Source organism: Poromitra crassiceps, assembly GCF_964638095.1.
Source record: "Poromitra crassiceps genome assembly, chromosome: 10".
NCBI classification, from domain to species: domain Eukaryota; kingdom Metazoa; phylum Chordata; class Actinopteri; order Beryciformes; family Melamphaidae; genus Poromitra; species Poromitra crassiceps.
In genome coordinates this window covers 49,206,813-49,234,803 of record NC_139631.1, presented here as the reverse complement: position 1 = coordinate 49,234,803, position 27,991 = coordinate 49,206,813, and the positions used below count along the sequence as shown (strand labels likewise).

The window sequence follows — 27,991 nt, the reverse complement described above, 5'->3', positions numbered from 1 at the left end:
CATTAAAGTCCAGCCCCGTTAATATAGCCATAATAGAAAAAATTCTATAGCTGTTTTCAACTGAATGGAAGTGAATCTGGCACAGGCTCCAGACAATTTTACTGAAGCGCTGTGGCACTGAATGTGTTAAGACTTGGACTACTGTACCTGCCTTATGAAAGGGGTGGACTTCGACTTCCGAATTTTAAGTTGTATTACTGGTCGGCTCAGTTACGTTCTGCAATGTTTTATTTTTCAAAAGAGGCTTCTCCAGCCTGGACGGATATTGAGCAGACATCTGTACCAAACCTTCCATTAAAGCTGTACTTGTACTCGGCAGACCCAAAACAATTGAAAAAATCAACAGAGAACCCTTTCCTCAAGAATACTATTGGCATCTGGTTCAAAGCACATCAACATATTGGGGATACTCCTCCCATTTCTTGCCTCTCCCCCATATGGGGTAACACACTCTTCAGAGCAGGGAGGGCAGATGGTGCTTTCAGAATCTGGGCAGACAAAGGTGTGCAGAATATAGGAGACCTTTATGTGAAGGGTAAACTTCTTACATTTGAACAGTTATGCCAGAAATATCATATTCCTCCAAAACATTTCTACAAATACCTTCAGCTGAGACACTTCATACTAACAAAACATAAAGATGTAATGTCTGAACCATTATTATCTCATATCGAAAATCTCACACTTCTGCCCCCAGAGGGAAGGAAGCATGTTTCTTTCTTCTACACTGACCTGATGTCATATGATAAGGAATCTACTATCGACAGGTTAGAGGCATGGAGAGTAGATGTTCAAGGGGACATAGATGAAGCTGATTGGGAGGAGGCATGTGAAAAAGCCCAAAAACAATCCATTAATACAAGAATGAGGCTTCTACAATATAAGTGGCTGATGAGAACTTATATCAACCCTGTTACACTGAATCGTTGGTCCCCTAATATTCCTGATACCTGTAGTAAATGCTTTGTTGGAAAGGGTACTCTATTTCATTGTGTGTGGGACTGTCCGAAGCTACAAAAATACTGGGAGAGTGTTGTTCAGACGATAACAGAAATTGTTGAAGTTGAGGTCCCACGTCAAGCAAAACTATGTGTTTTAGGTATTTTTCCAGTTAATTTTATTGGTAACTCAAAGCAGAGGACTTTGATTGATTTTGGACTCCTGCAGGCCAGGAGGATGATAGCATTGTCCTGGAAAAAAATGGAAATACCATCAATACAAGTTTGGAAGAGGGAGATGACAGCCTGTATGGCGCTAGAACGCCTGACTTATATAAGTAGAGGAAGGGCAGAAGATTTTGAGAGGGTGTGGGACCCTCTTATATCATTCTTAGCTCGTTGATGTGCAGTTTTTTTGTTTTTTATTTTTTTATTTTTTTTATTTTTTTATTTTTTTCTTGTCTTTGTTTCGTTTTGTGCTATTTATTATTGTTTTGCTTAGTTTAGTTTTGTCTTAATATAATTATGTAATATGTGAATTTGATTTGATTACTATTATTATCTTATGTCTGTATGTATGTGTAATATATGTGGGGAGAAAAAATGTGAATAAAAATATTGTGGGAAAAAAAAAAAAAACAGGAGGGGATAATAGAATAGAACACAATAGAAATGTTTAGGATGTAATAGAAAAAAAGACAAAAAATCAATCAATCAATCAATCAATGAACAATACACCATAGTACTCATTGGTACTCACTGGGTGGACGTGGACCAGTGGAGAAGATGACAGTAGGCGAGTAGCAGGTCTTAGCGATAAAAACTCCACTGCGCTTGAGTGCATGCAGTATTCTCCGCGCAGTGCAGGAAATCCTCGATTGGATACATTACGCATGGCATGGGATGTCCTCTCTCCAAAACCTCTCACCCGCACACACTCCCCCGCCTCTTCAGAATGCCACATTTATTTTCAACTATAGCCTACATTGCAGAAAAAACACACACCTTGATTTGAAAATGAGAAATTGTTTGTCATGGTTTTATTAGGCTACATAATTCTTCTCCACAGCATGGGATGGCGTGACCACAGTCAATAGCTACCCGAGTGGACAATTCTGCTATTGCAATAGGCTAGAATCAAAATCTCACACATCCCTACCCTATTAAAGAAACAAATATTTTTAAATGTGTATGGTATAGCCCAGGGATACTCAACTTGCTTTGCCCGGGGGCCACTTTCGTGAAATGATAGAAGGCCAGGGGCCAGTTAATAAACAAACAATATACATTTTTCTGTAGCGGATTGTAGGTTTTTGGGGTGTCAGCCAGAGTTTAGTCTGACAATGTTGTGCACACAGGATAGTTACATACATAAGTGCCTGGGTAGCAAGCAGACGGCGGTATTTGACAATTTAGCAGCTTAATCATAGATTATTGAAAGATATTCCATATTCCAGACTGAAATGCTATAACAGAAGTGGAGTATTGACCAGAATGACATGAACATTTGGACACTTATTCAGCGGGTATCTTGCATGTTGCGTTCAGGTGCACTGTAAAAAAAAAAAAAAAAGTGCAATTCCATCGTGGGCCGCACAGGGGGCGCCGCGGGCCACCAGTTGAGTATCACTGGTATAGCCTATATGAACGAAACGACTATCTCTCTCTCTCTCATTCTCTCCCCATCTCTCTTTTCTCTCTCTCGCCCTCTTACTCTGTCGCTCTGCTTGCCCACGGCACTCAGCAAGAAAGAAGCTGCTGTCACAGTTTAGTCTCGATGTGACGCTGTAGCTTTTAAGGGGAGTGGACATGATCTCACACTGTGAATACATAAACACGCCTATATGGAGGTTTGCAGGAGAGGATGCCAAGCGCAGCGGGCCAACACGCCCACAATTAGGGCTTTGCTCAGCTCTATTCAAGTGCAAAACGGGCAAAGTTACAGCCTTTGCGATGATAGAGCCCTTAGTGTGAAAACAAAATACTTGTTGAAACATAAACAACAATTTATTGTCATCTCGTCTTTCCACCATAATACAAAAGTATCGATAGTGGTATCAATAAGGACCCGGTTCGTTAAGCAAACTCGAAAACGGTAGCAATATCAATACAAATTAACAATCCTCATAGTTGTATAAGCGAGGAATAAAGATCAGATCGGATTGTATCGGTATTGGCAGATAGTCAAGTTAAAAGTGTATAGATATTTATTAAATTTGATATCTAGCTAGCAAAACCTATGAATTTATGTCACTTAGCTTTCGGCTGGGAATTCCATATAAAAATGCCAGTAAACACCGGTAATTACGCGAGTGACCGAGAATGTCCGCAATTGGATACAATTCCGTACAGTACAATACAGTTTTCTAATGTGGAGTGCTCAGTTAGAAGGTTGATTATGGATAGTTGTGATCTATTTGTTTCAGGTACACATGGTGCTGTGAAACCTGACAGCTTGTTTTGTTGTTTGTTTCAGGTACACATGGTGCTGTGCCTTCACAGCGACGCTGCGGGAGCTGAACGAGGTCGCAGTTCAGCGTGAGGCGCTAGCAGAAAAGCTGCATACACACACACTGAGCGAGCTAACACGCTACACGCACGAGCTAAAGGCTGAGAGGAAACAGGTAACATGCACACACAAACATACACACACATTAAACAATCCAAAACACGTATGTAAAACACACTAAGCATATAACCTCTCAGATGAGACAATTGCTTGGTTTCGATCATATCTTGAGCATAGAGAGCAATGGGTTAGATCAAAATCTACTCTGTCAACTGTCCAGACTTGTCGAATGGGAATTCCACAAGGTTCTATTATGGGCCCCATACTTTTCGGTTTATATATAAATGATTTACCCAACAATTGCAAAAGAGCCAAATGCCAAATGTATGCGGACGACACAATTGTTTATGTGTCTGCAAAAACTCCTCAGATGGCAGCGGAAATACTGTCAAAAGAAATGTCTGGTGTGTCACAGTGGCTCCAAAATAATCATTTGACTTTGAATTATAAGAAGACAGTGTCGATGTGCTTTTCCATTAAGAGGAAAGCCAACGAAAATTATGGAGTAAAGATCAATGAGATAGAGATAAATCAAGTAGACGAGTTTAAATTTTTAGGTGTTATTTTAGATTCTCAACTTAAGTTTGGTAGGCATGTGAAGAAGCTGTGCAAAACTGTCAAAACCAATTTAAATTGCTTTCGCCTGATTAGACATTATATACCCCTTAAGGCAGCACAACAGTACATGCATGCCATGATATTTTCCCATTTATCATATTGCATAACCGTTTGGGGTCAGGCTAACCAAACAACACTGGCACCCATTAGGTCATTATATAAACAGGCACTGAAAGTAATGGACCAGAAACCTGTTCGATGGCACCATTGCCAAATTATCAATAAATATAATTTACTAAGTTTTGACAGTTTTGTCGGCTTCTCATTTTTAAAACTTATTTTTAAATGTGTGAACAGCCTTGCTCCAGAGATACTTTGCCAGTTAATAAACAAACAAGACGGTGGTATTAGAACTAGGGGTGCAGCAAGCGGGAACTGTAGAACAGCGAAACGCAGAACAACATTCGGACAGTCATCCTTCTCGGTAATAGGTACCAAATTATGGAACACATTACCACCAGAAATAAAAACATTGACAGAACTCACCGTATTTAACACACAAGCAAAACAATGGCTGAAACTGAAACAAGCCTGTGAACATTGACTTTTAGTATTGTACTATTTTAGTTTTCTGTCCTTATTTGTTTTGTGTTTTTGCTTTTTGTTTTTGTCTTTATTTTGTTCTGTTTTATATGGTTCGTTTTTAACATTTTGGTACCTTTTTTAATTTTTCTCTTGAACTTTTGTTTTAAAGGCCTAACCAGGGACAGGGGTTGCAAATTAGCCTTGGCTAGAAACCTGTATGCATGACATCTCTTTTGTAGGTCATATGAAATAATATTCTATGCATTTGTCCCTGCTCAATAAACGAATAAATAAATAAATAAACTAAACACACGCACTATTACGGTCGTGTTTGAACGTACCTATTTTAATTACACACTGTCTAGGGCTTCGCAATATATCTCTCAAGCCAACCATAACCTCATAAATGGTGCATCAGTTTGCGATTGGGAATTTGCATTCAGTGACTGTTAGAAATAAAGGTGTCGGCTCAGTTCGTGTCTGTCTTGTATTGTGAAAATGCGAAAGGGTGATAGTGTTGCATTATATTCATGGAGTGGAGAATTGCGTTCTGATGTTGAGCTCAGGCTCTGATCTTCCAGTTCATAGCTCACCTGATCTAGAGCAGAGAATGTGTGTTATGGAGTGGAGAAGTGTTGGGCAGAGATCTTGTGTTGTGGATGCAGTGTATGGAGAGCTGTGCGTGCGTTTTGGGTGTCAAGTATGTTCCTTTCTCTCTCTCTCTGTCTCTCTCTGCAGCAGCACCTCTGTGCACTGTATAGCACACGTAATGCCCCCCCCCCGCCCGCCCCGCCCCGCCCCGCCCGCTCTACTCACACCTTTTCCTCATGTTTAGAAACAACCACCCCTCATGTCTGGAAAGGCAACTCCGGGAAATACCGGGACCTGATTTACCAGGCATAGTCCAGACTTCATTTCGCAACTCTTCCTTCGTTATAAGATGAACGTCCGCTTCCCTCAGCCAATCACCGCTAACCACAGTCCCAAACTCTATTCCTATTCGCGCTAAGTTTATCCAATGACTACACGGGGATTGTGACTTTGACTGACATGTTACGGTACACGCGAACACTTCTCCAATCACTCCAAATCGGAGGCGGGAGTTATGATTCACTCTAAACCAATGACTAAGCCTGAATCCACGCCATGCGATGCAAGCTTATCAGCTGGCAATTATTAACAATTAAATAACGTGATGAAGCAATGCAACTGGCACATGCAGACACACACACACACCAGACAATTGGACTCGAGTCATAGGGACTCGGACTCGAGTCGACTCGAGTCGCAAATTTGACGACTTCCGACTCGACTCGGACTTGGAAGGTAAATACTTGAAACTTGACTCGGACTTGGAAGAAAATGACTCGAAACTCGACTCGGACTTGTGACGTACTGATTGCACTTGTGATCAAACTGCTTGTGTTGGCGCTGTTAAATTGAGCTGTGAGAACCTGTCTATGCTTTGAATACAACTCTATAAGTTTGAGCTGAGTTGGAGCTGTCTGTCAGCTGTCTCGAGCTCGTCTGAGAGAAGTGTGTTGCTTGGCAACAAGCACGTATTAACGTGAACGCGCACGTCTGCAGCGTAAATAATCTCTGCCTTGTAATTTTTACTAACCTGTGACTCGACTTGACATAACCTGTGACTCGACTCGAGACTTGACTTGAAATAACATTGTGACTTGACTTGACTTGACTTGACTTGCCGACAAAAGGAAAGACTTGGGACTTGCTTGAGACTCGGGACCAATTGACTTGAGACTCGCTTGGGACTCGGATCAGAGGGACTTGGACAATTGTCTGACACACACACACACACACACACACACACACACACACACACACACACACACTCAATATTGAATAAATCCTGACCAAAACTGGGTCATTTATTCAGGTCTCTGGATTTATTCAGGTCACTACATCCCCCCTCCACACGCACGCACACGCACACACACACACACACACACACACACACACACACACACACACACACACACACACACACACACACACACACACAACACACACACACACACACACAAACACACACACACACACCCACACAAACACACGCACGCACGCATGCACACACACACACACACACACACACACACACACACACGCACACACACACACACACACACACACGACTGGTTGCAGCATATTGTGTCTCCAGGATTCAGACCTGCTAGCTGGAAGTAATATGGAGAGATTAGTGTGTGTGTGTGTGTGTGTGTGTGTGTGTCTGTGTGTGTGTGTGTGTGTGTGTGTGTGTGTGTGTGTGTGTGTGTGTGTGTGTGTGCGTGTGTGTGCATGTGTGTGTGTGCACGTGCGCGCCCATGTGTGTTTTGGAATAGGGGCATGCTGGGAGATGTAGTCCTTTCAGTGTGTCCTCCTCCCAGTCAGGAGGGAGGAGCGAGGCCTCAGCTGACTCAAAGCTCAGCCAGTCAGCTGCTGCCTGTAAAGTGCAATGTACACCGCTTCAGGTTCCAGCTCTCCGGTACGGAAGTGGAATGTCCTGTGCCACATCGGAGCCACTCCGGAACGGAATTCAATGTCCACTATATACACTAACTAAGTAATGTGTTACTGTAATCTGATTACAATAACTAAGTAACGCCTTACTGCTCAACACTGGTGGGAACATAGGGCTGGGGGAACATAGGGCTGTGGGAACTTAGACACGCACCCCTGCTAAGTACATGTCAACATCACAGGGACTCTTGGCCATTGACTGGGTTCCAAGTCTTCACTGGCATTCTGTTGTCTGTTGCTCTTTGAGATTTTGTTTACGAAGGCATGTGGATGTTTTTCTGATTTCTTCTTTTGATACTTTCTCTTGAATGTTCTCATTACAGATGTACATCAGTGCATTTTGAAATTGTCAACTTTGATACTGGATTTAACAATGCTACATGGTACATAGGGCTGGCACGGATCACGGATAATCCGTGACCCGTACGGATCAGCCCCCACGGTTCGGAACGCGGTTCCCCACGGTTCGGCACGGTTCGGAACCCCCCCCCCCCCCCCCCCCCCTTCGTTTCATTTAAAGTCCCTGGAAACCAAAATCCACAAAAACATTCTAACTACCGTAAAATACCAATTATTAGCCCGGGCGTTAATTGACAAAATATGTAGCCAGACCCCGCGTCAATATGGGACCTGCGGCAGTTTGGGACCTGCTTTAATTATTTTTGTACAAAAATATTGCTCAGCAAAGATTGTAAATAGTATGAAATTGTTTATTTAAACCATTTATTTTAATCAGTTGGCTACAGCCCCCCACACGATTGCTTGTCTGGGGAGAGCCGCGCCTCCCTCTCAGCGCAGCAGAGCATTCCATGCGCTGCCTCCTCCTCCACTGGCAGGGGAAACATTATAGCCTATCATACTCACATTTCTCAATCAGAGATGTCGGATTTGTAGGCCTTCAAAAATCTTCAGAAAATGCCTACACAATTTTCATAACTGTCAGGTGTTGCTGGAAAACGAATTTTTAAAAAGTTCATCACTCACGGAGCCTACCCTCTTCAGTAGCGCACATGTGAAAGTGCCGTGAAATACCAATTAGAAGCCGACTTCTATGCCCGCTGGCAGGGAAACATACCATAGGCACATTTCTCAAAATAATTATTACACCAGAGATGTCGGTTTTAGTGTATAAAAATCTTCAGGAAATGCCTACACAATTTTCAGAATCTTTAGATGTTGATGGAAAACGAATTTTGATCAGCAAGTTTCGTGCATGTGTTTTTTTTCCTTCCTCGTTTCCTCGTTGTTCGTCTTCTTCATCCGATTTTTCTTCTTCGTTGTGTTTGGGAGATGCATTCAACAGGATGTCGCAAAGGTAAAAAGAAAACATTGAAAAAACTAACCGGGCGTCAAATTGGGACCTGCTTTTATGTACAAAATATGTATCCAGACCCGGCTTAAATATGGGACCCGCGGCAATTTGGAAGTCGGCTTCTAATTGGTATTTTACGGTATGTTATTTAGGGTCTTATGTTAGTAATTATGTGCCTCCGAAATTATTATGCATTACTTTCAACCCAAAGCCTTAAAATCGACACTTTTCTACAAGATTCTACAAGATACTTCCTCATTGAAGAGAGCAGTGTGCGAGGTGCTAAAATGCAGGAGCTTATGATGTCATAAGCTCTATATAACCTTTGTACACGCGCAACCCGCAGTCTGGCACATTCTGCCTCCATCTCTCTTCAGAGTTCTAGTGGTCCCACACCTTTTTGCAGCTAGCTAACTACGCATTGCGTCAACACAAAGGCTCTTTTAAGAACCAACATCTATCTATCTATCTATCTATCTATCTGTCTATCTGTCTATCTGCGAGTTTATCGCTTACTCGTCGGCGGTGTGTAGAAACCTTGAGAGGGAGAGCTCTCTCCTCTGCCTGCAAGTGCACAGCGCTGCTGTGTGTGTGGTGTGTGTGTGCGCGCGTGCAGACAGATAGACAGATGACCGTCAGTCAGTACGCTATGCGCAAAGCAACACGCACGCACGCACGCACACACACACACACACACACACACACACACACACACACACGCACACACACACACACCATCTCTCTGGGTTTGTTACGTTAGCTCGAGCTAGCTTGTTTCGGCATTCCCGGCTGTGAAGTGTCACTGCTAAAATATTAGCTGCTAGATTCGGCGAGGTTCGCCTATTAGTCTAGCCTCCCCTGGATAGGGTGAGTGTGTTTGTTAGCGTACTACGGTTCACTAGCGGGCTTGTGCTAGGTTGCTAGCTTGGTGAGGTTCGCCTCTTAGCCTATTCCCCCCTCTTGCTATGGTTCGCTAGCTAACTGTTGTTAGGCTGCTAGCTTCTAGCTTTTCTTCCTAGCTCCTCTCTCAATAGAGTGTGTGTGTTATGCTAGCTTTACCAACTGTACGCTAGGTAATGGCACGCTAGGTGTCCAGCTGTTGCTTAGGCACCGTTGGTCAGCCCGCTTAGCTGCGTGCCTCGCTCGCTTCCTGGCTGGGTTAAGCGAGCTTTCCCTCTGTCGATATGGCTGCATCTGCGACCCGCCTTTCGGACATGGAGGATGACAAGGCCATTTAGAAAATGCGCCTGGTGCCAAGTTGGCCATGGACGATCTCCATGAGCTCTGCATGTATAGGGCCGGACCATGCTGAGCCTGCGCTGTCCAACTCACACTCCTGCAGGAAGTGTGCGGCCCTCCTCCCGGCAACACTGCGCTACCCGGAGCGTGGGGTCGAGGTCGCCCTTTGGGGCCCTCCCCCGCCCGCGCTTCGGCGCAACGCCCCCGAGGAGGGGCCCCTGGTCAAGGCGCGAACCGCCCCAGGGCGGTGAACCCGCCTGCCACGGAGCCATCCTGGACTCCGCGTGCAGCAGCACCGCCGCGACCGAGTGTGGCAGGCCGGGCGCCCGCAGCAGCCTAGGCAGGCAACCGCGGGTGCGTCCGGGGCTCCGGGCCGAGCACCCTGTCGTCTGTGCCCGGTGGCCGACTTCAGTGCAGAGCTCCCAAGAGGCTTTCGCCTTTAGAGTGGCGAGCTCACCACAGTCTGTGCCCAGTGCCCGACTCCGGTCTGGAGCTCTCGAGAGGCCGTCTACCCACCACACCTTTGTCAGGTTCTATAGCCTTGATGTGGCCAGCGCGCCCTTTGCGCACGCTGTGTTGTCAGCCGCTAGGCGGTAGTGCAAAACATATCCATCTGTTTAAATATATCTATCTGTGAGTTGTATTACCTTACATCTATGGAACACATGTCAGGACAGGTCCCAGTGTCCTAAATTAATCCAGTCAACTTTGTCCCTTGGTTCAACTGGTCAACAAATGGTTAGCTGCTTTGCGACAGCATGAAAAAGCCACCAGTGTTTATATAGATAAACAGAGGCTCTTTACATCCTATTCTGACCCTCAAATAACCTACTTTCTCTGCAGACTAATATACCATCTGTTTTAATAGTGAAATAGCAATTGATATGACTAAAATATATCTCATTTGGTCACAAGTCCAACTCAAGTCTCAAGTCTCTTATAGATGAGCGTTCTATCATCTGCTGCACGCCATCCAGTCTGCTTAAAACACTGCATAGCTAAAACTAAGGGATTCAAAACATGTAGGCTACTGTATTATCTATCACTCTATTATCTATCTATTATTATGTATCACTCTATTAGCATACAGCATCACCATTGATTAGTTGACATTATTATTAGTAGACCTTTCCTTAATGTTAACTCATTGAGTGCCATGGACGTCTTTCGACGTCCAATTAAATAGTGACGTAGAGTGCCAAGGACGTCTTTCGACGTCCAATGCGTTTTTTGACGGTGGGACGTCGATCAAAGCCTTCTGCATCTACTGTACAAATATTGTAGCTATTGGAGGTCTATAACCTATTTTACAAACCCATTAGGTGGCGACAGTGCTCTCCAGATTAGAGACAGGTCCTGAGAAACAGGAGGAAAAAGCCGTGATCAAAGAGAAACCGATGCATGCTGCAGCCAGAGCCATGATATAGATTGCTCTGTCTGGAGCTGACGTTGGCTGCGAACATGAGTCAATCCGCGCACACAACTGAGCCCCTCTGTCTCTGTCTGTCTGTCTGTATAGTTTCTCCACACGATTAGCCACCAGAAAAGCAGCACCCGACGCCAAACCATTCAGCAGTCCGGTTTGGCTCTTCTCTATCGCGCTGGGAGCCGCCCGGCACACACAAACGGAGCACTCCGAAAATAGAGTGGGTGCGTGAGGCTGTGTAGTGTGGGGAGGAGTTTGCAGCTGAGGAGGGGAGGGGGGGAGGGGCACGCAGGGCATCACACAATGACACCACGTCACTACATCATAAAATATTATCTTCAGACTCAGTGAATGTGCTTGAAATGCTGCATTTCACAAAAGGCGGAATATCTCAGCTAATAATTTGAAAAGGCTGTATTTGCTCAAAACGACCTATCTTCTCCGGCTCATAACTAAAGAACGGAAAATGGTATCAATAAACTTTTTTTGCTGATGATACAATAGAGCCAGTTCGTTCTTTGTGCGTGTTCGGTGTTTACATAGTAATATCACACAATATTCTGTGGGCCTCGAGAAATCACTGAAAACGCTTTGAAAACTCTGGCACTGGGAGCGTCCGTTCTCCAAAAGTGGCTGGCACTCAATGAGTTAATACACACAAAAATAAAGATTGTTCACAAGTCCCAAATCTCAAGTCGAAGTCAAGTCTCAAGTCACTGTGTGTGTGACTTAAAGGTCCTATCTGTAAGTTCTAACTATTATTGACATCGGTGGCCGTTAGAGTAATTGCAGGCAGCGTGTGAACGACCTGACACGCGGGCACCATATTCGCACAAGCACAAGCAGCTGCCTGGCAACAGCAGACTGTGATGGTTGCGTTGTAACGTTAACTCATAAAAGTCACTTGAAAAGGGCAACCTGGACAATGTATTGGTCAGATCAGCCTTGAGATGCCCAGGAAGGATTCTGGATGAATTATCTGACATTATTGTGGCATGTTTGGCCGTGTTTTGGCTTACATTGGCTGCGGGGAAATGGATAGGATATTCACGTTACCGTGAGCAAACGGAACAATCAAACAATGTTTCATAAGCATAACAGTAACGTTAGGCATATTTACAACTGTTACATTCATTATCCACACTAGACGGTAACGTTATTAGTGGAGCTCGGTGGTAATTTCTATAAATGTAAATCAATATTAGTTAGCCGCGATTAGCATCAAGCTAACGTTATACTAATGTGCAGTCCCACTGCAGCTACAGTAACTGCAGTCAGAGCGTTCTCCCCCGGTACCGTCTAATAGTTGACCAAACTGAACATTCAAACAATGTACCGTAAGCAGAACAGACAGTAACGTTAGGCATATTTACGACTGTTACATTCATTATCAACACAAGACTCAAGATTCAAGATTCAAGATTTTTATTGTCACTCCGTAGTACAAGTATCACATGTGAAATTCTTGTGCTGTAGACTCCGTTACAACATAGTGCAAAATAACAGGGCATATAGCTGCAGGAAAACAAGAGAAACAACAAGACGGTAACGTTATTAGTGGGGCTGGTGGTAATTTCTATAAATATAGCTAAATCTATTAGTTAGCCACGTATAGCATCAAGCTAACGTTATAATAGGCAGACTCACCATCGCAGCTAACTGCAGTCAAACAATAATGTTCCATGACCATAAGCATAACGGTCGTAACGTTAGGGTTGCATTACTTCACACAAGATGGTAATGTTAGCGGAGTTTCTGACCAGGTGGTAAATCCATTAGCAAGCAACTGGTCAAAACCACATCAGAATCAGAATCAGAATCAGAATCACTTTTATTGCCACAGTATGCAAGTTACATACGAGGAATGTGTCTTAGTGTCTGTATGCAGCGTAGCGGTCACATCAATATACAGAGATAAGAAGTAGGAAGATAACTAAAGACAATCACAAAGTTGCAAGTGCAATCAAATCGAGTAAATATATACAATATGTACATGAGTGGTGAAGTGTTTTGTGGATAATAAATATGAATTTACGTAGAATTTACATGTGATTAAATAAGAGTTTACATTGAATGTACATGAAATTTACAGGCTAAGTTAAATAGGCATTAAATGTGCAGGGAATTTACATGAATTTACAGTCCCAGTTAAACAGGCATTAAATTAGATATGAGTTACAGTTTTATGGTTGGGGAGGGTTCAGCTGAGTTTAGGAGGAGTTAGTGAGTTTGTGTGTGTGTGTGTGTGTGTGTGGGGGGGGGGGGGTTGTTGGTGAGGTCCTTGGTGGAAGGGGTTTCCCGGCCTTGATGGTGAGGCTGATGGCGGTTGGGAAGAAGCTGGTCTTCTGGCGGGTGGTTCTGGTCTTGGCAGACCTCAGTCTCTTGCCGTGGAGGAGTGTCTTAAAGAGTTTGTGGCCAGGGTGGGAGGGGTCGGCCATGCTCTTGCGAGACCGCTTCAGTGTCCTGGCTGCATGCAGGTCCTGGAGGGATGGCAGGTTGCATCCGATTATCTTCTCAGCGCAGCGGATGATGCGCTGAAGTCTGTTAATGTCTTTGAGAGTGGCAGCAGCATACCAGACGGTGATAGAGGAGGTGAGGATGGACTCAACGATTGAGGTGTAGAAGTGCACCATCTTTGGCACTTTGAATTTCTTCAGCTGCCACACAAAGTACATCCTCTGCTGTGCCTTCTTGGTGAGAGCTCTGATGTTCAGCTCCCATTTTAGGTTGTGACTGATGATCGTCCCCAGGAAGCGGAAGGACTCCACAGTGTTGACTGGGAAGTCACCCAGGGTGATGGGGGAAGGTGGTGCTTTGGTCCTGTAATCCACAATCATCTCCATTGTTTTTTGAGCATTTAACACCAGGTTGTTTTGACTGCACCAAGTCACCAGATGGTCAACTTCCTGTCTGTATTCCGACTCATCTCCGTCTGTGATGAACCTATGAGGGTGGTATCGTCCGTGAACTTCAGGAGCTTGCCGGACTGGTGACTGGAGGTGCAGCTGTTGGTGTACAGACCGAAGAAGTATGGAAAGAGGACACCGCCTTGGGCGGCACCGGTGCTGATAGACCGAAGTGATGTGCTTACCCAGCCTCACGTGCTGCTTCCTGTCAGTCAGGAAGTCTGTGGTCCATCTGCAGATGGGGTCGGGCACGCCCAGCTGGGAGAGTTTATCCTGTAGCAGGGCTGGGATGATCGTGTCAAACGCCGAGCTGAAATCAGGATCCTGGCATAGGTTCCTGCATTGTCCAGGTGTGTGAGGATGTGGTGGAGGGCCACGTTTATTGCATCGTCTACAGACCTGTTGGCTCTGTAGGCAAACTGGAGGGGGTCCAGGAGTGGGTCTGTGATGGATTTGAGGTAGGACAGGACAAGGCGCTCAAAGGACTTCATGACCACAGAGGTCAGGGCGATGGGTCTGTAGTCTTTAAGTGCAGAGGGCCTTGCCTTTTTTGGGAGGGGGATTATGGTTGATCTTTTGAAGCATGCTGGTACGTGGCAGGCCTCCAGTGAGGAGTTAAAAATGTCTGTGAATACTGGAGCCAGCTGGTCAGCACAGTGCTTCAGGGCAGAGGGTGATACGGCATCAGGACCAGCCGGTTTCCTAGTCTTTAGCCTTTTGAAGAGGATGTTTACCTCTGACTCCTGTATGTGTAGAGGTGGCGGTGTGGGGAGGTCCAGAGGCTCCTGCTCTGTAGTTGGAGGGGGGTGAGGGGGGGTTGGGGTGCGAGAGGAGTGGAGTTGAGGTGGGGGGGGGGGGGTTCTGGTGGAGTTGAGGTGACACTGTCGCCATTTCCCAGGATGGCGAGGGCATGTCCTACCATTCCCCAGGATGGCGAAGGCATCAATGCTCTTTAGGGCAGAATTAAAAATATTGTCAAAAATTAAGTTTTCGAGATACAATTCTGAGATTTTACACACTTCAACTACTGTGACAGCAAAACGTGAAAATGTGTGAAGTTTCTAGCTTTATTTAGTGAGAACTTGCAGTAGTTGTCTACATTAAAACATTTTGATGCACTGTGGGGTCTATTTGGGATCAAACAAACATTTTAGGACAGTCTAACAATGCAGATGCTGAAGTTTGGTGTCGTTTGAAGAAAAAATGTGGGAGGAGTAGGGTTGAATTAGTTTTACAGCTTTTGCAGTTTTGCAGTCTTTGGACTTCATAATTGGCCATAGGTTGCACATTTTGGTGAAAGTTGGAAAGCCGTAGCACGTATTGTATGCCTGATTTGTTATGAATTTTCAAAGTTTGAAACGTTAGATGGTCGCTGTAGCGCCACCATCAGGACTATTTGCGCCAAATTCGCATAGACAAAGTTTGCCATGGGACTGGACTTCTGTGCAAAGTTTGGTTTATTTTCATGCATGGGAAGTCCAACTTCCCAGGAGAATAATAATAATAATATTGGCAAATCCAATAAGTGGCCCTTCCGCTTCGCTGGCCCGGCCACTAATAACATATGGTTCCAAAAGAACAATGAATAGGAAATAGACACAAAGAATGAAAAGAATACAAGACAAACATCATGATGGCTAGTGAGTGGTGACGTTTCTGTTTTTCTTTGCAGCATTTCCACGATGGCCGCCGGGCCCAGCACCACATCGAAAGCTCCTGGAAGCAGCTAGAGTCGGTGAGTGAACTATACAAGTATATTTAAACATGAAACGTTAACATCTGCTCAAGAGGCACTAAACACAATTTCTTATTTTTTAATGTTATATTTATTCATTCATTCATTGTATCTATGCTATAGTTGTCTCTTGCAGTTTTCTAAGTAAAATGTTGTAATTGGGTAAAGAGGGTACTTGGATTAAGAAATCAGGGAAGGCGATAGTGAGGCCAAAACAGTTTGAGACCCACTGACCTAAATCATCATAAAGGAGCATAGCAGCGTCCATTTGGCAAAAGACAGGCAGTCAGTCTATCACAGTTCTAAATATCTGTCTGTCAAATGCTAAAGCTGTGATTATTTCTTCTGTTGTTCTTGTTGTTTATGTTTAGAGTAAACGGCGGTTTGAGCGTGACTGTAAGGAGGCGGAGCGAGCTCAACACTACTTTGACAGAATTGACATCGACAGCAAGACCGATGGAGAGAAGGTAGATATTCACAGACTGACCCTAACCCACACATGGGCCGCATACGGCCCAGCGCCCACTGTGTGGTCCGCGATGGAATTGAAAAAAAAAAAAAAGTCCAGTGCACCTGAACGCAACATGCAAGATACCCGCTGAATAAGTGTCCAAATGTTCATGTCATTCTGGCCAATACTCTTCTGTTATAGCATTTCAGTCTGGAATATGGAATATCTTTCAATAATATTTATGACTAAAAGGCTAAAAGTAATCTCATGTGTAAGAAATGACTGTTCTACATTGAAGTAGAAATTCAAATAATTAACTTGTTGGTTTTGGATTTATTTAGCTTCAAGAGTGCATTTTTGTTCTTGTGTGACCCTCAACACAGGCTTTGAGAATCCCGGGCCATTTAGTGATACTTATGTTTAAATTAAACCACTCATATTCTGGTTTATTTCAAGAAAAACATTTTGGCTAGTGGAAATTCTAATTGGCTGGTAACTTTAAAATCTAGCAGCCATATTGGCAGGTGGTGAAAAAAGTTAATTTCAAGCCCTGCAGGGAGAGCAGGTGGTGACATAGGAGTGAGTGAGAAAAGGATCAAATATTGGTGGTTAAGACTGAATAATGACATCACAACTGTTAATTTAAAATGAGTTATCCCTCTAAACCTGGCTTCAAATGCCCCAAATTTTTCGCGCTGGTGCCGTTCAGCCCTCAGCAAAATCTGGTAGCGAGGACATTTTTTTGTGACCCTCTCTATCATCAAAGTTGCCCATCCATTCCGTTCTGCTGGTCTATTTTCATTCAAACATTAAACTAGATGTTCCTCTTATTGTTACTATGTTATTTATTATTATTGTTACTATATTCTGTTGGGTCTCATAGTTAGATTACTACTTTAATCTACTTTAATTTATTTATTTTGAAGGCAAAATCACTCAACCGGAGGTGACATTGTAAACAATTGTTGCTCAATTCACAGAGGCGTTCTTGCGCTGCCGGAAACAAGTTTGGATGTTCATTGCAGCACTCCCGCTTAAAATGACTTACAGCGGCCCTGCGCTTGACCGCTCTCTCTCTCTCTCTTTCTCTCTCTTGTGGAGCTGGGAGAAGGGGGCAATTTTGCATGTTTACAGCAACTGACAAATCCTGCATAGGCTGCCTTTAATAACTACCATAGTTAATATATAATAATACTAACTCTAACCCTATGTCTGTCTGTCTGTCTGTCTGCCTGCCTGTCTCAGCGCTGCTCACTGAAGGTATGTGAACACACACACACACACACACACACACACACACACACACACATCACCGTCCATCTCTTCTCTTTATTTAGTTAACATTGGTTAACACATTGAGTGCCACAGCGCTTCAGTAAAATTGTCTGCAGCCTGTGCCAGATTCACTTCCATTCAGTTGAAAAAACAGCTATAGAATTTTTTCTATTAGGGCTATATTGACAGGGCTGGACTTTAATGAAACATTGAACACTCCTGCTTCTTCCAAAGAAGAAATTTTGTTTCTAGACAGTTCCATTATGAAATGACAGCCTCTGAAAAAAGCACTTTCAAGGGTTTTCTGTCGTTTTTTTTTTACTTTCCAAGATATAGTCACTTTTATGAATACCTTTTGCACTCTAATTTCGAGCACATTCACTGACTCTGGCTGGTGTTTTCTGATGTGGTGGCGTGGTGTGGTTTCTGTGCAGCCTGCGTGCCCCCCCCCCCCCTCTCCCCCCCCCCCCCCCTCTCCACCTCTGAGGATGCTGGCTTTCTGGCAGGGAATCGTGTGGAGATAGATAGAAGCATAAGAGCTCAGTTGTGAGCGCGGATGCAGCCGAGCCCACTGTCCGCTGCAGACAGAGCAATCTATACGGCTCTGGCTGAAGCATGCATCGGTTTCCTCTTTGATCACGTCTTTCCCTGCTGTCTCCTGCACAAAGTAAAGGATCTGAGGTGGGTGGCGCAGCTCCCGTGTCGATGTTTAAGGTGGCGCCGTGTGATCCCTTGAAGGGATTCATGCTCACTGGCTAGGTACGACCTTAAACAGCAGAATTATGGAATAATATGAATTATGATTTTAGGACGTCCACAGACGTCCTTGGCACTGAACGTTACATTTTTTTAGGACGTCCAGAGACGTCCTTGGCACTCAATGTGTTAACAAAGTGGGCGGCGGCGTTGTCTGTCATGATTGTGATGTCATCAGTGATGTCATCAGTGATGCCATCAGTGATGTCATCAGTGGTGCCATCAATGATGTCACCAGTCAAGCAAATGTCTCCTGGCTGAGGCTATATGTGGGAGTAAGTTTGCAAGATGTGTGTCTATATTTCTCTATCATATAATTGTTCGATGTGTTATTATTACTACTGTAATTTGTTAATGTTGTGTCAGCTAGCCCTCCTTTCCCTGTTCTCTCCATATAGTCTCCCATACTCTCTCTATACTCCCATACTCTTCCATACGCTCTCTCCTCTCCCACATTTCCCATTCTCTCCCCACCTCCTCCCTCCCCCTGCTCTCTTCTCCCCCACACCCCCCCCCGCTCCCCCCCCTCCCCTCCCCTGCTCTCTCCTCTTGCTCCTTCCCCACCTCCTATACCCTCCAACATTTCCCATTCCCTCCCCACCCCATCACTCTCTCACATTCCCCCTGCTCTCCTCCCTTCTCCTGCTCTCTCCTCTGCTCTATCCTTCATTTCTATATTTTATATATTTCTCTATCAATTGTTCAAAATGTTATCTTTATTCTGTATATTCTTGCTACTGTTGTGTCAGCTAGAATTAGCTAGACATATTTTCTGTGAAGCCCTCTGAGACATGCTTGTGAATTAGGGCTATATAAATAAACTTGACTTGACTTGAGTATAAGTAGGGAGAACAAGTGGCACATCATCGGCAGAGTAAGTGGTGGGAGTATAAGTAGGGAGAAGAAGACAGGTGGCGCATCGTCTCCAGAGTCTCCACCCTAGGAATAAATTCCTAGTATATCTATAACCTGAAGAAATGTGTGTAGTAGATATTATTTAGCAGGCGTTACTCAGCTACTGTCAGAGATATTGATTATCCAGCAGATTGATCATGTGATCTTGGGGCAGATATTGATCATGTGATCTTGGGGCAGATATTGATATTCGGGCAGATATTGATCATGTGACCTTGGCTTGGTCCAGGCTCGGCAGGCAGCCCATCAGAAACAACAAGTTGCTGAAGAATCCAGGAAAGACTATCTGACCAGTTTAAACCAGTTTAACCAGAACCAGCACCAGCACTACCACACACTGGTACCAGTTATATATCAGGTAACTAATTTACTGTTGTTGTTGTTGTTGTTACTATTAATGTTACTACCTATACTCAGCCCACTCGTCAGAATAAAATGCTAAATGTTGGCATGTCCTGTTTAAGCGTGCACATACACACATACACACACACACACACATACACACACACACACAACACATATATAATATCATCATCATCATCATCATATAGAATTGAGTAAGTGGGCTCTGTCCGCGATTTTGGTCCTACATTGTGAGATTTGTGATGATTTTGGTCAGTAATGATGTCACTGATGATGTCACATCAGTGATGTCACTCGAGCAATTGTGATGTCTTCTTTTATTATTATTTATGTATTTATCATCATCAGTATATAAATGATAGCTGGGGCTCTGTCTGTTTCTCTGTTTGTTTGTTTGTTTGTTTAATAAATCCCACTGTGACATCATCCGTGATGTCATAAATCCCACTGTGACATCATCAGTGATGTCATAAAAAATAGATTTCGGGTGCTTTCACACCTACCTCGTTTGGTCCGGACTTTCGGACTTTCCAGTTTGATCCGAACCAAAATGATGGGTGTGAAACCTCCCACGGACCATGGTGCGGACCAAAGACAGAGTCTTTGATCCGACCAAAAGCCTATATCTAGTTGCCTACAGATTTTTGGCTAAGAAAACCAGCTGGTTTAACAAATCAGGTTGGAGACGGGTGCGGCGATGAGTGACAATTGTTGCCTTGGCTTCTCTCATGGGCAAACACCCTTTTGATTGCAGGGAGCTGTTCCAGGATTATTTCGATCATATATAAAATGTTGATCCCCAACAAGTTGGACAATCATAATAATACAATTATATTTAATAGGCTATTGTTATGATTTGATTATTTCTAGGCTATAGGCATGGCTATTCATTTTTTATGGGCTACATTAAAAAGATAATTAAGTTATTAAGTTTCAGCTTATAGCCTACCGTTTTCAGCATGTGTGAAGGTAGTTCCAGCGCACCTGCTGCGTCTTGCGAATTATAGAGCTGTCAATCACCTCGTGTTTGAGGCTGTCTGAGCTGCTGATCAGCTGCTAGACCCGATATACAGCTCTATATAAAATTATATAGGCTATATTATATGATTTTATATTATTATTTTATTTTATTTTATTAATTATAGCCTACCCCCAAGCGGAAAGCCTGTTGAACCTTCTCCTTGAACTCTGCCACTTTTCGGCTGTCATCCTCAGCTCCTCATTATTGTATAATTTTTAGCAAACGAAATCTTCGCGATGCGAAGAGATCGACGCGGGTCACTCCATCTGCTGGGGGTTGCCCTGCGACAGCAAGTCCGCCCCGAAGTTCAGTCAGCCGGGTAAGTGCGGCACTGACCAGTAGCATAAGCGGGAGTGCCCAAAGGTGTATCTCCCCCGCTACTTCGTTCAAGGTTCTCGACCGTACAACGCCCTGCTTGTTTTTTTGGGGGGGATTTTTTTATCCCATTTTTATCCCCCATTAGTGCTAATTTAAATTTAAATTTATCCTGGTTGCTACTCCACCCTCTGCCGATCTGGGGAGAGTCGAAACTGGCTCCATGCTTCCTCCGAGACATGGGCAGTTAGCCAGCCGCTTCTTTTCACCTGACAGGGGAAGCTTCACCGGTAGGACATAGCATGTGGGAGGATCACGCTATTCCAACGAGTTCCCCTCCCACCGAACAGGCCAGAGGAGGCACCAGATCAGCAACCAGGATATTGCATGTTTTTGTGTGGGGTTCCTATATGAAGGAAACCCCCAGGGGGCATGGGGAGAACATGCAAACTCCACACACAAAGGCCCTTTTGACGACCCCACCCGGGCGGTGGGCACTCGAGGACATGCGGACGGGCACGCATTCCTTCAGCGCTCACAGCGTCCCAGGTGGGTATCGAACCCAGGACCTTCTAGCTGTGAGGTGACAGCGCTTACCACTGCACCACCATGCCCCCTTGTTTAAGCATGTTGTACGAATCAAGACGTGGTATCCCACGTATCTGATGCCGGAAGTGGCGTAGAGCCAGGCGAACAGCTTCCAGCTCTAGCACGTTTATGTCACAAAGCTCCTGGGCTTCCCACCAGCTGCTTGCCGAGGGGCCATCGCACACCGCACCCCAACCCCACAGGGAGGTGTCGGTGCAAATGACACGCCTGACAGGAACGCATCCCACTCGCCACGGATCCCACCCGTGGAGAGCCAGCGAGGGTCCGTCCACACGCGCTTCGACCATCGGCCGCCCCCCCTTCATCTGTGATGCCGGTGCTTACCCGGGTCCAGGCGGTGAATGAGGAACCAGATCTGAAAAGGACATGTGCAGCTGCCCCAATGGAAGTACGGCGTCCCAGGAGCACGACGCACTGATGCACCGAGGCTGCGTGACCAGAGTGTGGGCTAACTGCAGAAACCCCAGGGCCTGTAGGTGATCTATCACGGCCCTGGTGTGTGTGATGGTGAGGTCCCTCGAGTCCGCCACTATGAGCGCGTCATCAAGGTAAACATAGACGCGTATCCACTTCGCACGGAGGGGAGCCAGCGCCGTGTTCACACAGGTGCTAAATGTCATATGCTGTATGACCCGGGCTGTCACAGACACGGGACTTAACGGGGCAAAGGTTTCCTGAGAGCTCCAAACCGGAGTTGGGCGTTGAGCACAGACTGTGGTGGGCCCGCCCCTGTGCCGGGCAGCTTTTGCCGGCCAGGGGCACTCTGGAGGCAAGGGCCTCTTGAGAGCTACAAACCGAAGACGGGCACTAGGCACAGACGACGGTGGCTCGCTCCCCTGCCGAGCAGACTCTGCTGGCAGGGGAGGCTTACGTTGCCTTTGGCCATTTGTTGCCAAGCCATTTGTTCACGACCGGCGGTCCGAAGAGGCCAGAAGGAGAGACCAGCGCATTGAGCAGTCAGCTGTGTCAGGCTAAGCTACATGCCTGGGACCCAGGCAGATCAAGCAGGCGGCGTGGTAGCCGCGAACCGCTAACGTGCACACTTGTTACACACGGCACGCCTCGTGCCGGCTACCCGCCCACCAACGATAGCTGCGGTCAACAGGGCGTAACAGTGGGGAGGGGCTAGTCAGTCACCCTCCAGCCAGGCCAAGCCCGGACCATCTTTAGCTATCCCAAAGTCCAATATGCCAAGGGATAGCAAGCCAAGCCTAGTCAAGGCGCATTTGGCAATCATAGCAACAAGCTAAGCGAGATGCAAGCAACGAGCTAGCAATACCCCGGTAACAAGCAGAACGGCTAGGCAATGCAGGCGATGCAGCCACCGGCATGTTTCAGCATAATAACAACCAGCGAGGTGCCATGCAGCTCATGGCATAAGCTATTAACAAGCAGGCCACTAACCAGTTCTGTGGTGGCTAACGTAACCAGGCCACCATGTTTCAGGTCGGCCGAGCCGTAACAAGCGGACCCCTAACAACTCCCTCTCCCCATCGTCACACGGGGAGGTAACGACCGCTCTCCAACCACAGCTAGACGGGGTGCAAGCAGCCTGGCTAACGCCACGTTCACACACACGCCTAGAGCGACGCTTTAAGCAACGCCTAAAATTTAGGCGTCCTTGTTAAAGGACGGCTTTACCGTGGGGAATATGAATATATATTAAATCTCACGCCCCTAAGGTTTTAGAATCCGTTGAAATTTTTGAAATTGGAGCTTCACTGCCTGACAGTGAAGGCATCTCTCACATTTTTAGGGAAGCCGGATGACGCGTTACGCGTCACCCGGCTTCCCTCCCCGCTTGCGGAACTCGAGCGCCTATGAACTACAAGTCTTGTGAGCCATGGTCCCGCCTCTAGAGGTCCTCCACGCCCCTTCAGAGCTCTCGACGAAAAGCAAAAGGCAGCCATCTTGTTCACCCGCATAGAATACTGTAGCTAGGTTAGCTTTCCATAGCTCCTTGCCAAGAGACCATATCTCTGGAACGGAAGCACCAAAAGACACGGGACTGGCGGCATTGGAAAGCTCGTCAAATTTTACATCTAGTAGTAGGTGAGTTGAAGTAACGAAATCAACGCTGAGCAATGTACCCATTTTTACACATTTTTACAGAAAATAGTTACAACATCAGATGCGCGTAACTCCTACGAAAATGCCTTAAAATGCATGAAAAATTTTTTATGAAGACATCTCCCGACATATATACTACCGTTTACATTTGGTGCAATTTGGAGGCAATTTTATTTTCGATTTATTTCTTCTTCTTTGTATCTTTTATTGTCGAAGCCTTCTTCTTCTTCTTCTTCTTTGAGTTTTATGGCGGTTGGCAAACATATATGTGCATTACCGCCACCTACTGGAGTTTGATATCAGCCAAATGCCTGAGGGGTGGGCATGAAAACGAAGGCCACGCGAGCCCAGTGCATTGTGGGAAATGTAGTATTTCGGGTCCCCGCACCCGCGCCTCCCCTCCACCCCCCCCCCCCCCCCCCCCTCCACACAGAGTGGATTTCTGGTGATATCTCTGGCGGGAAACAACCAATTTCAAAAATTTCAACGGATTCGAAAACCTTAGGGGCGTGAGATTTAATATATATTCATATTCCCCACGGTAAAGCCGGCCTTTAACAGACGAGAGCGTTCACACATACCGCTGCCACGCTGTGCTGAAGCCACGCTCGCGCTGTGCCTACGCTGCGCTGAATTTATCGTTTAGGCGTCTGTTCTATTTTTCAGCGTCTAGGCGTGCTGAACTGTCAAGCTGGCTGTTGTTTCTGATGGACTTGGGCCATATTTTCTACCGAGTTTGCCCAAAAGGGAGGGTGGAGCTTAACGAGTGCATAGTAGGAGAGCTGTCCTTCATGTGTTCCTCTATTAACGTCTTTTCTGTCAGATGTATATATACCCCCCCTGTCTCAATGCATGTATCACTCATGGTGTTGATGACTCATAGTCACATGATTACCCGAGGGAAAATAACAATTACAGCGGGCCAGGAAATAGACATCCTCACTTGCATATTACAATAAAAAAGAGGACTCACCCATGCTATAAATCAGATCTGAAAAGTGTAAAAAAAAACGCTGCTCATGTGATCAGTGTAGCGCAGAGCGGGGCTTCAGTGTGGCGTCCTGTGTGAACGAAAATAGGCGCCAGGCGTGCATGAAGCAATGCCTATATGCGTAGGTGTAGCTTAAAGTGTTGCTTAAAGCGTCGCTCTAGGCGTGTGTGTGAACCGGCCGTAAGCGGGGAGCGAAGCTAGCAATGTTATCACACTAGTGAACCCCACGTGCCAGCAGCTAGAACTAGTAGCACTAACAATAAGTCAGCAGAGCTAACTAACTCAACGGGGCGGCAGTCTTAGCAGCCCAGCCCGAATATAGCCGATGCAAAAGCTGGGTTAGTACAAGCTAGCAGAGGAGTGATGTCCGCCCTCTTTTTTCTTTTTTTTCTGTTATAACAGTGTACACAATGGAACACAGATGACAACATCTGACACCAGGCCGCTCAACAAGGGGAAGCCACCTCAGCACGGCACTGGCCACACTGATGGAACGGCACGTTCTTGTCCATAGCTGGGCAAGGTGGGTCCGAAGACACAGCCTGAATAGCACAGGGACGAACAAAGTAGAAGAAGAAAACCGCGAACGAGCAGCCCAACAGCACAGTTAGCAACCTAGCAATAGCTAGCTAACCACAGCTAATGGTGGACAGCAACAGTTACAATGAGGCTAGCGTGACAATCCTAACCTGTCAGGGGAGCTCGGTAATATCAGCCAAGCTCACTATCGTATTCCAGGCTGCCCGCTTCAGCCTCGTCTGGCACCGAGGAGTCGCCCCACTGCATTGGGTGAGACTCCAGCGAGGCCAGGCGGGAGGCGACATGCTCCGTGGCCCGAGTGGGAGCTCGGCCTACGATGGGCAAGCCACTGGAAGGCATCTCCCCGTGGACGGCAGCGGCCCGGAGGCGGCGCGCCGACATGAGGAGTGCACCACACTTTCTGCAAAAGTGTGGGTCCGCCAAAGCGCGCTCCGCATGCTCAGGCCCCAGACAGAACATGCACAGATCGTGCGAGTCGTCGGTAGCCATCTCAGCACTGCATCGGCTGCACTGATGGAACGGTGTGTTCGCGTCCATAGCTGGGCGAGACAGGTCCGTGGACACAGCCTGGCCAGCGAGGTGAAAGACAAAAAGTGCAAGCTAGCGCTAGGCAGGCAGCTAAGCTAGCTATAACACTACCTCAGCCGGGGAGGTAATTAGCACAGGCTAGCGTAACTCAACAGCTAATAGCTAGCCACAGGCTGGCTAGCTAGAGAGACTACTGTACCAAGCTAGCTGTATACAGCACGAGAGAAATACTCTTAGCTTTCGCAGTGGGTCCTGCCATTCCTGGCGAAGAGGGCCTGGTTTTGACAAAGTCGTGCAGTCCTCGTCCGCCTCTCCCGTTGGGGTTGATGGAACACGAGGAGCCAGCTGTCACTGCTGGCTAAGAGCTAACCGTAAGCTAGTCAAGAGAAAAACAGAACACGTCTGCATGGGCTGCTGGACTAAAGCAAAGTGACGGTATGGCAAGATGGCGCGGGCGTGACTTGTTGTCACGGGGCGGAGCGGATGGCCACGCCTTCAGGCAAAATGGATGGTTTTATAGGGGTCAATTTTGAGAAAATAGACATTGTCCAGCTGGGCATTGCAGGGAGCAACTTGGCATAGTGTGAAATTCCAAAGTTCGAAACAAAGTAATACCGCGTGTGTTGCTGCGTGCAAGAGGGCTCGTGTTTACCATGAATATGACATAAATTTACTTGAACAGTTATACTTATGTAGCTAACATTGTTTGACTGCAGTATGATGAAGTCACAGCAGCTAACAAGCTAACGCTAATGTGCTGGTGGTGTTGGTGGCTGTGTGACATTAACCTTGCTTGCAAGATGGATAACCTCGCAAGATCTGAAACCTATGTGGAGCTATACCGTCCATCTGGCAGCGTCAGGTTAGTGTGACATTGCCCCAGAAGTGAATTCCTCATTCATTTTCTCCATAGACATTTCGAAAAATCCTTATATAACGAGTTTTAAGGCTTGAACAAAGCCAACCAGTCTTCCAGAGAATCGTGACTGACCATAAAACATTTCACTTTTAGCAAAAACAAAAATAAAAGCGGAAAAAAATCCAATCTTTTTTCTTCCATTTATTTTTTATAGTAGTCTTATTAAATGGTATTGTAACGAAGTGGGTATTCGTCCAAGGAACTGGAGACTTGAAGTTGGTACAGGCTTTTTATTCTTGTCTTCACAATACACGCTCCTAGCAGCTAGCTTCGCTACTAGCTCTGCAACCACCCGGTCAGCTCCCTCGCATAGCCTGACTGGCCTCCGCCCCGGCCGCTGGTCACATATATCCCCTTCCCCCTAGGAACACACCCCCACATATCAGTTCCTAGCCAAGCACGGAAACACCCCAATACACGTAATTACCCGATACGTTACACTTCCCCCACACAACTTTAATGTCGCTTCCACGCGACATGCACAACCCACACACATCCCCCTGTACCAAAACACACCCAACACAATATTTTTCCCATCACCACATCAAAATCTAATCCCCACAAACCCCACAACATTTCAATTCCCCACAATTAGTCCCTTCTTTTTTCCCAACACCCCCGTCATAATGTCCAGTTTGCATCAGGTACTCCGTAATGTCTAGTTTTCCATTAGGTACCCCCATAATGTCTAGTTTCCCATTAGGCACTCCATAATGTCTAGTTTTTCATTATTTCCTTTCTTTTTCACATATTTCAATTCAACCCACATTTACCTTAGCTTTCTTTTAAACACAAGCCCCCCTTTTGTTTGTTCCAGTAGCCAAATGCACGAACGAGCACCGGATCGACATCCTCGTCCTCCGGTCTCCACTCGCGCCCGTCGACTCTCCAGCTGACCCTGGCGTCGTCCTTCCGGCCTCGCACTCGCTCGTTTTTCCGTCCCCCTCCTCCAGGGTTGAGGACAGCAGAGCGAACACCACCGGCGTCGATCTTCCCCTCGGCTCTCCGCTCGTTTTTCCGTCCCCCTCCTCCAGGGTTGAGGACAGCAGAGCGAACACCACCGGCGTCGATCTTCCCCTCGGCTCTCCGCAGTGCAACGTTAGGGGGTGTATAGCGGTTAGGCTGGGCCGGTTAGGCTGGGCCGGTTCCCCCGGCGGTAACCCCTCTCGCTCACTCGGAGACACGAGCGTCGCTCTCCCGACTGTAACAATGCTGCAGACGATGTCCCTCTCTTCCCTCTGGCTGTTCACGCTCTTCCCAGCCTGCGTCTCACCTCCGGCCTCCACACTCTCAGTGCAGTCCCTGGCCAAGTGCTCCGGTGACTGGCAAGTCCAGCAGAGTCTCACCTGTCTGCCGCCTGCACGTCTCTCTTCTCCCGCTGCCCCCCGATCTCCGACAGCCTCTGGACACTCTCTGGCTAGATGTCCGA

General features: G+C 46.2%; 1 protein-coding gene across 1 annotated transcript in view; it reads left to right on the top strand.

Moving 5' to 3' along the window:
* The window catches only part of LOC310784498 (formin-binding protein 1-like), a gene marked incomplete at both ends in the record, with an annotated part of 177,161 nt that overhangs the window by 21,090 nt on the left and 128,080 nt on the right, over window positions 1-27,991 (top strand). Inside the window, 5 exons of the mRNA XM_083645483.1 lie at window positions 3,415-3,562; window positions 15,747-15,809; window positions 16,181-16,276; window positions 17,506-17,520; window positions 19,436-19,564. Coding sequence (XP_083501609.1) covers window positions 3,415-3,562; window positions 15,747-15,809; window positions 16,181-16,276; window positions 17,506-17,520; window positions 19,436-19,564 — 451 coding nt within the window. The remainder of the gene's footprint in view (window positions 1-3,414; window positions 3,563-15,746; window positions 15,810-16,180; window positions 16,277-17,505; window positions 17,521-19,435; window positions 19,565-27,991) is intronic.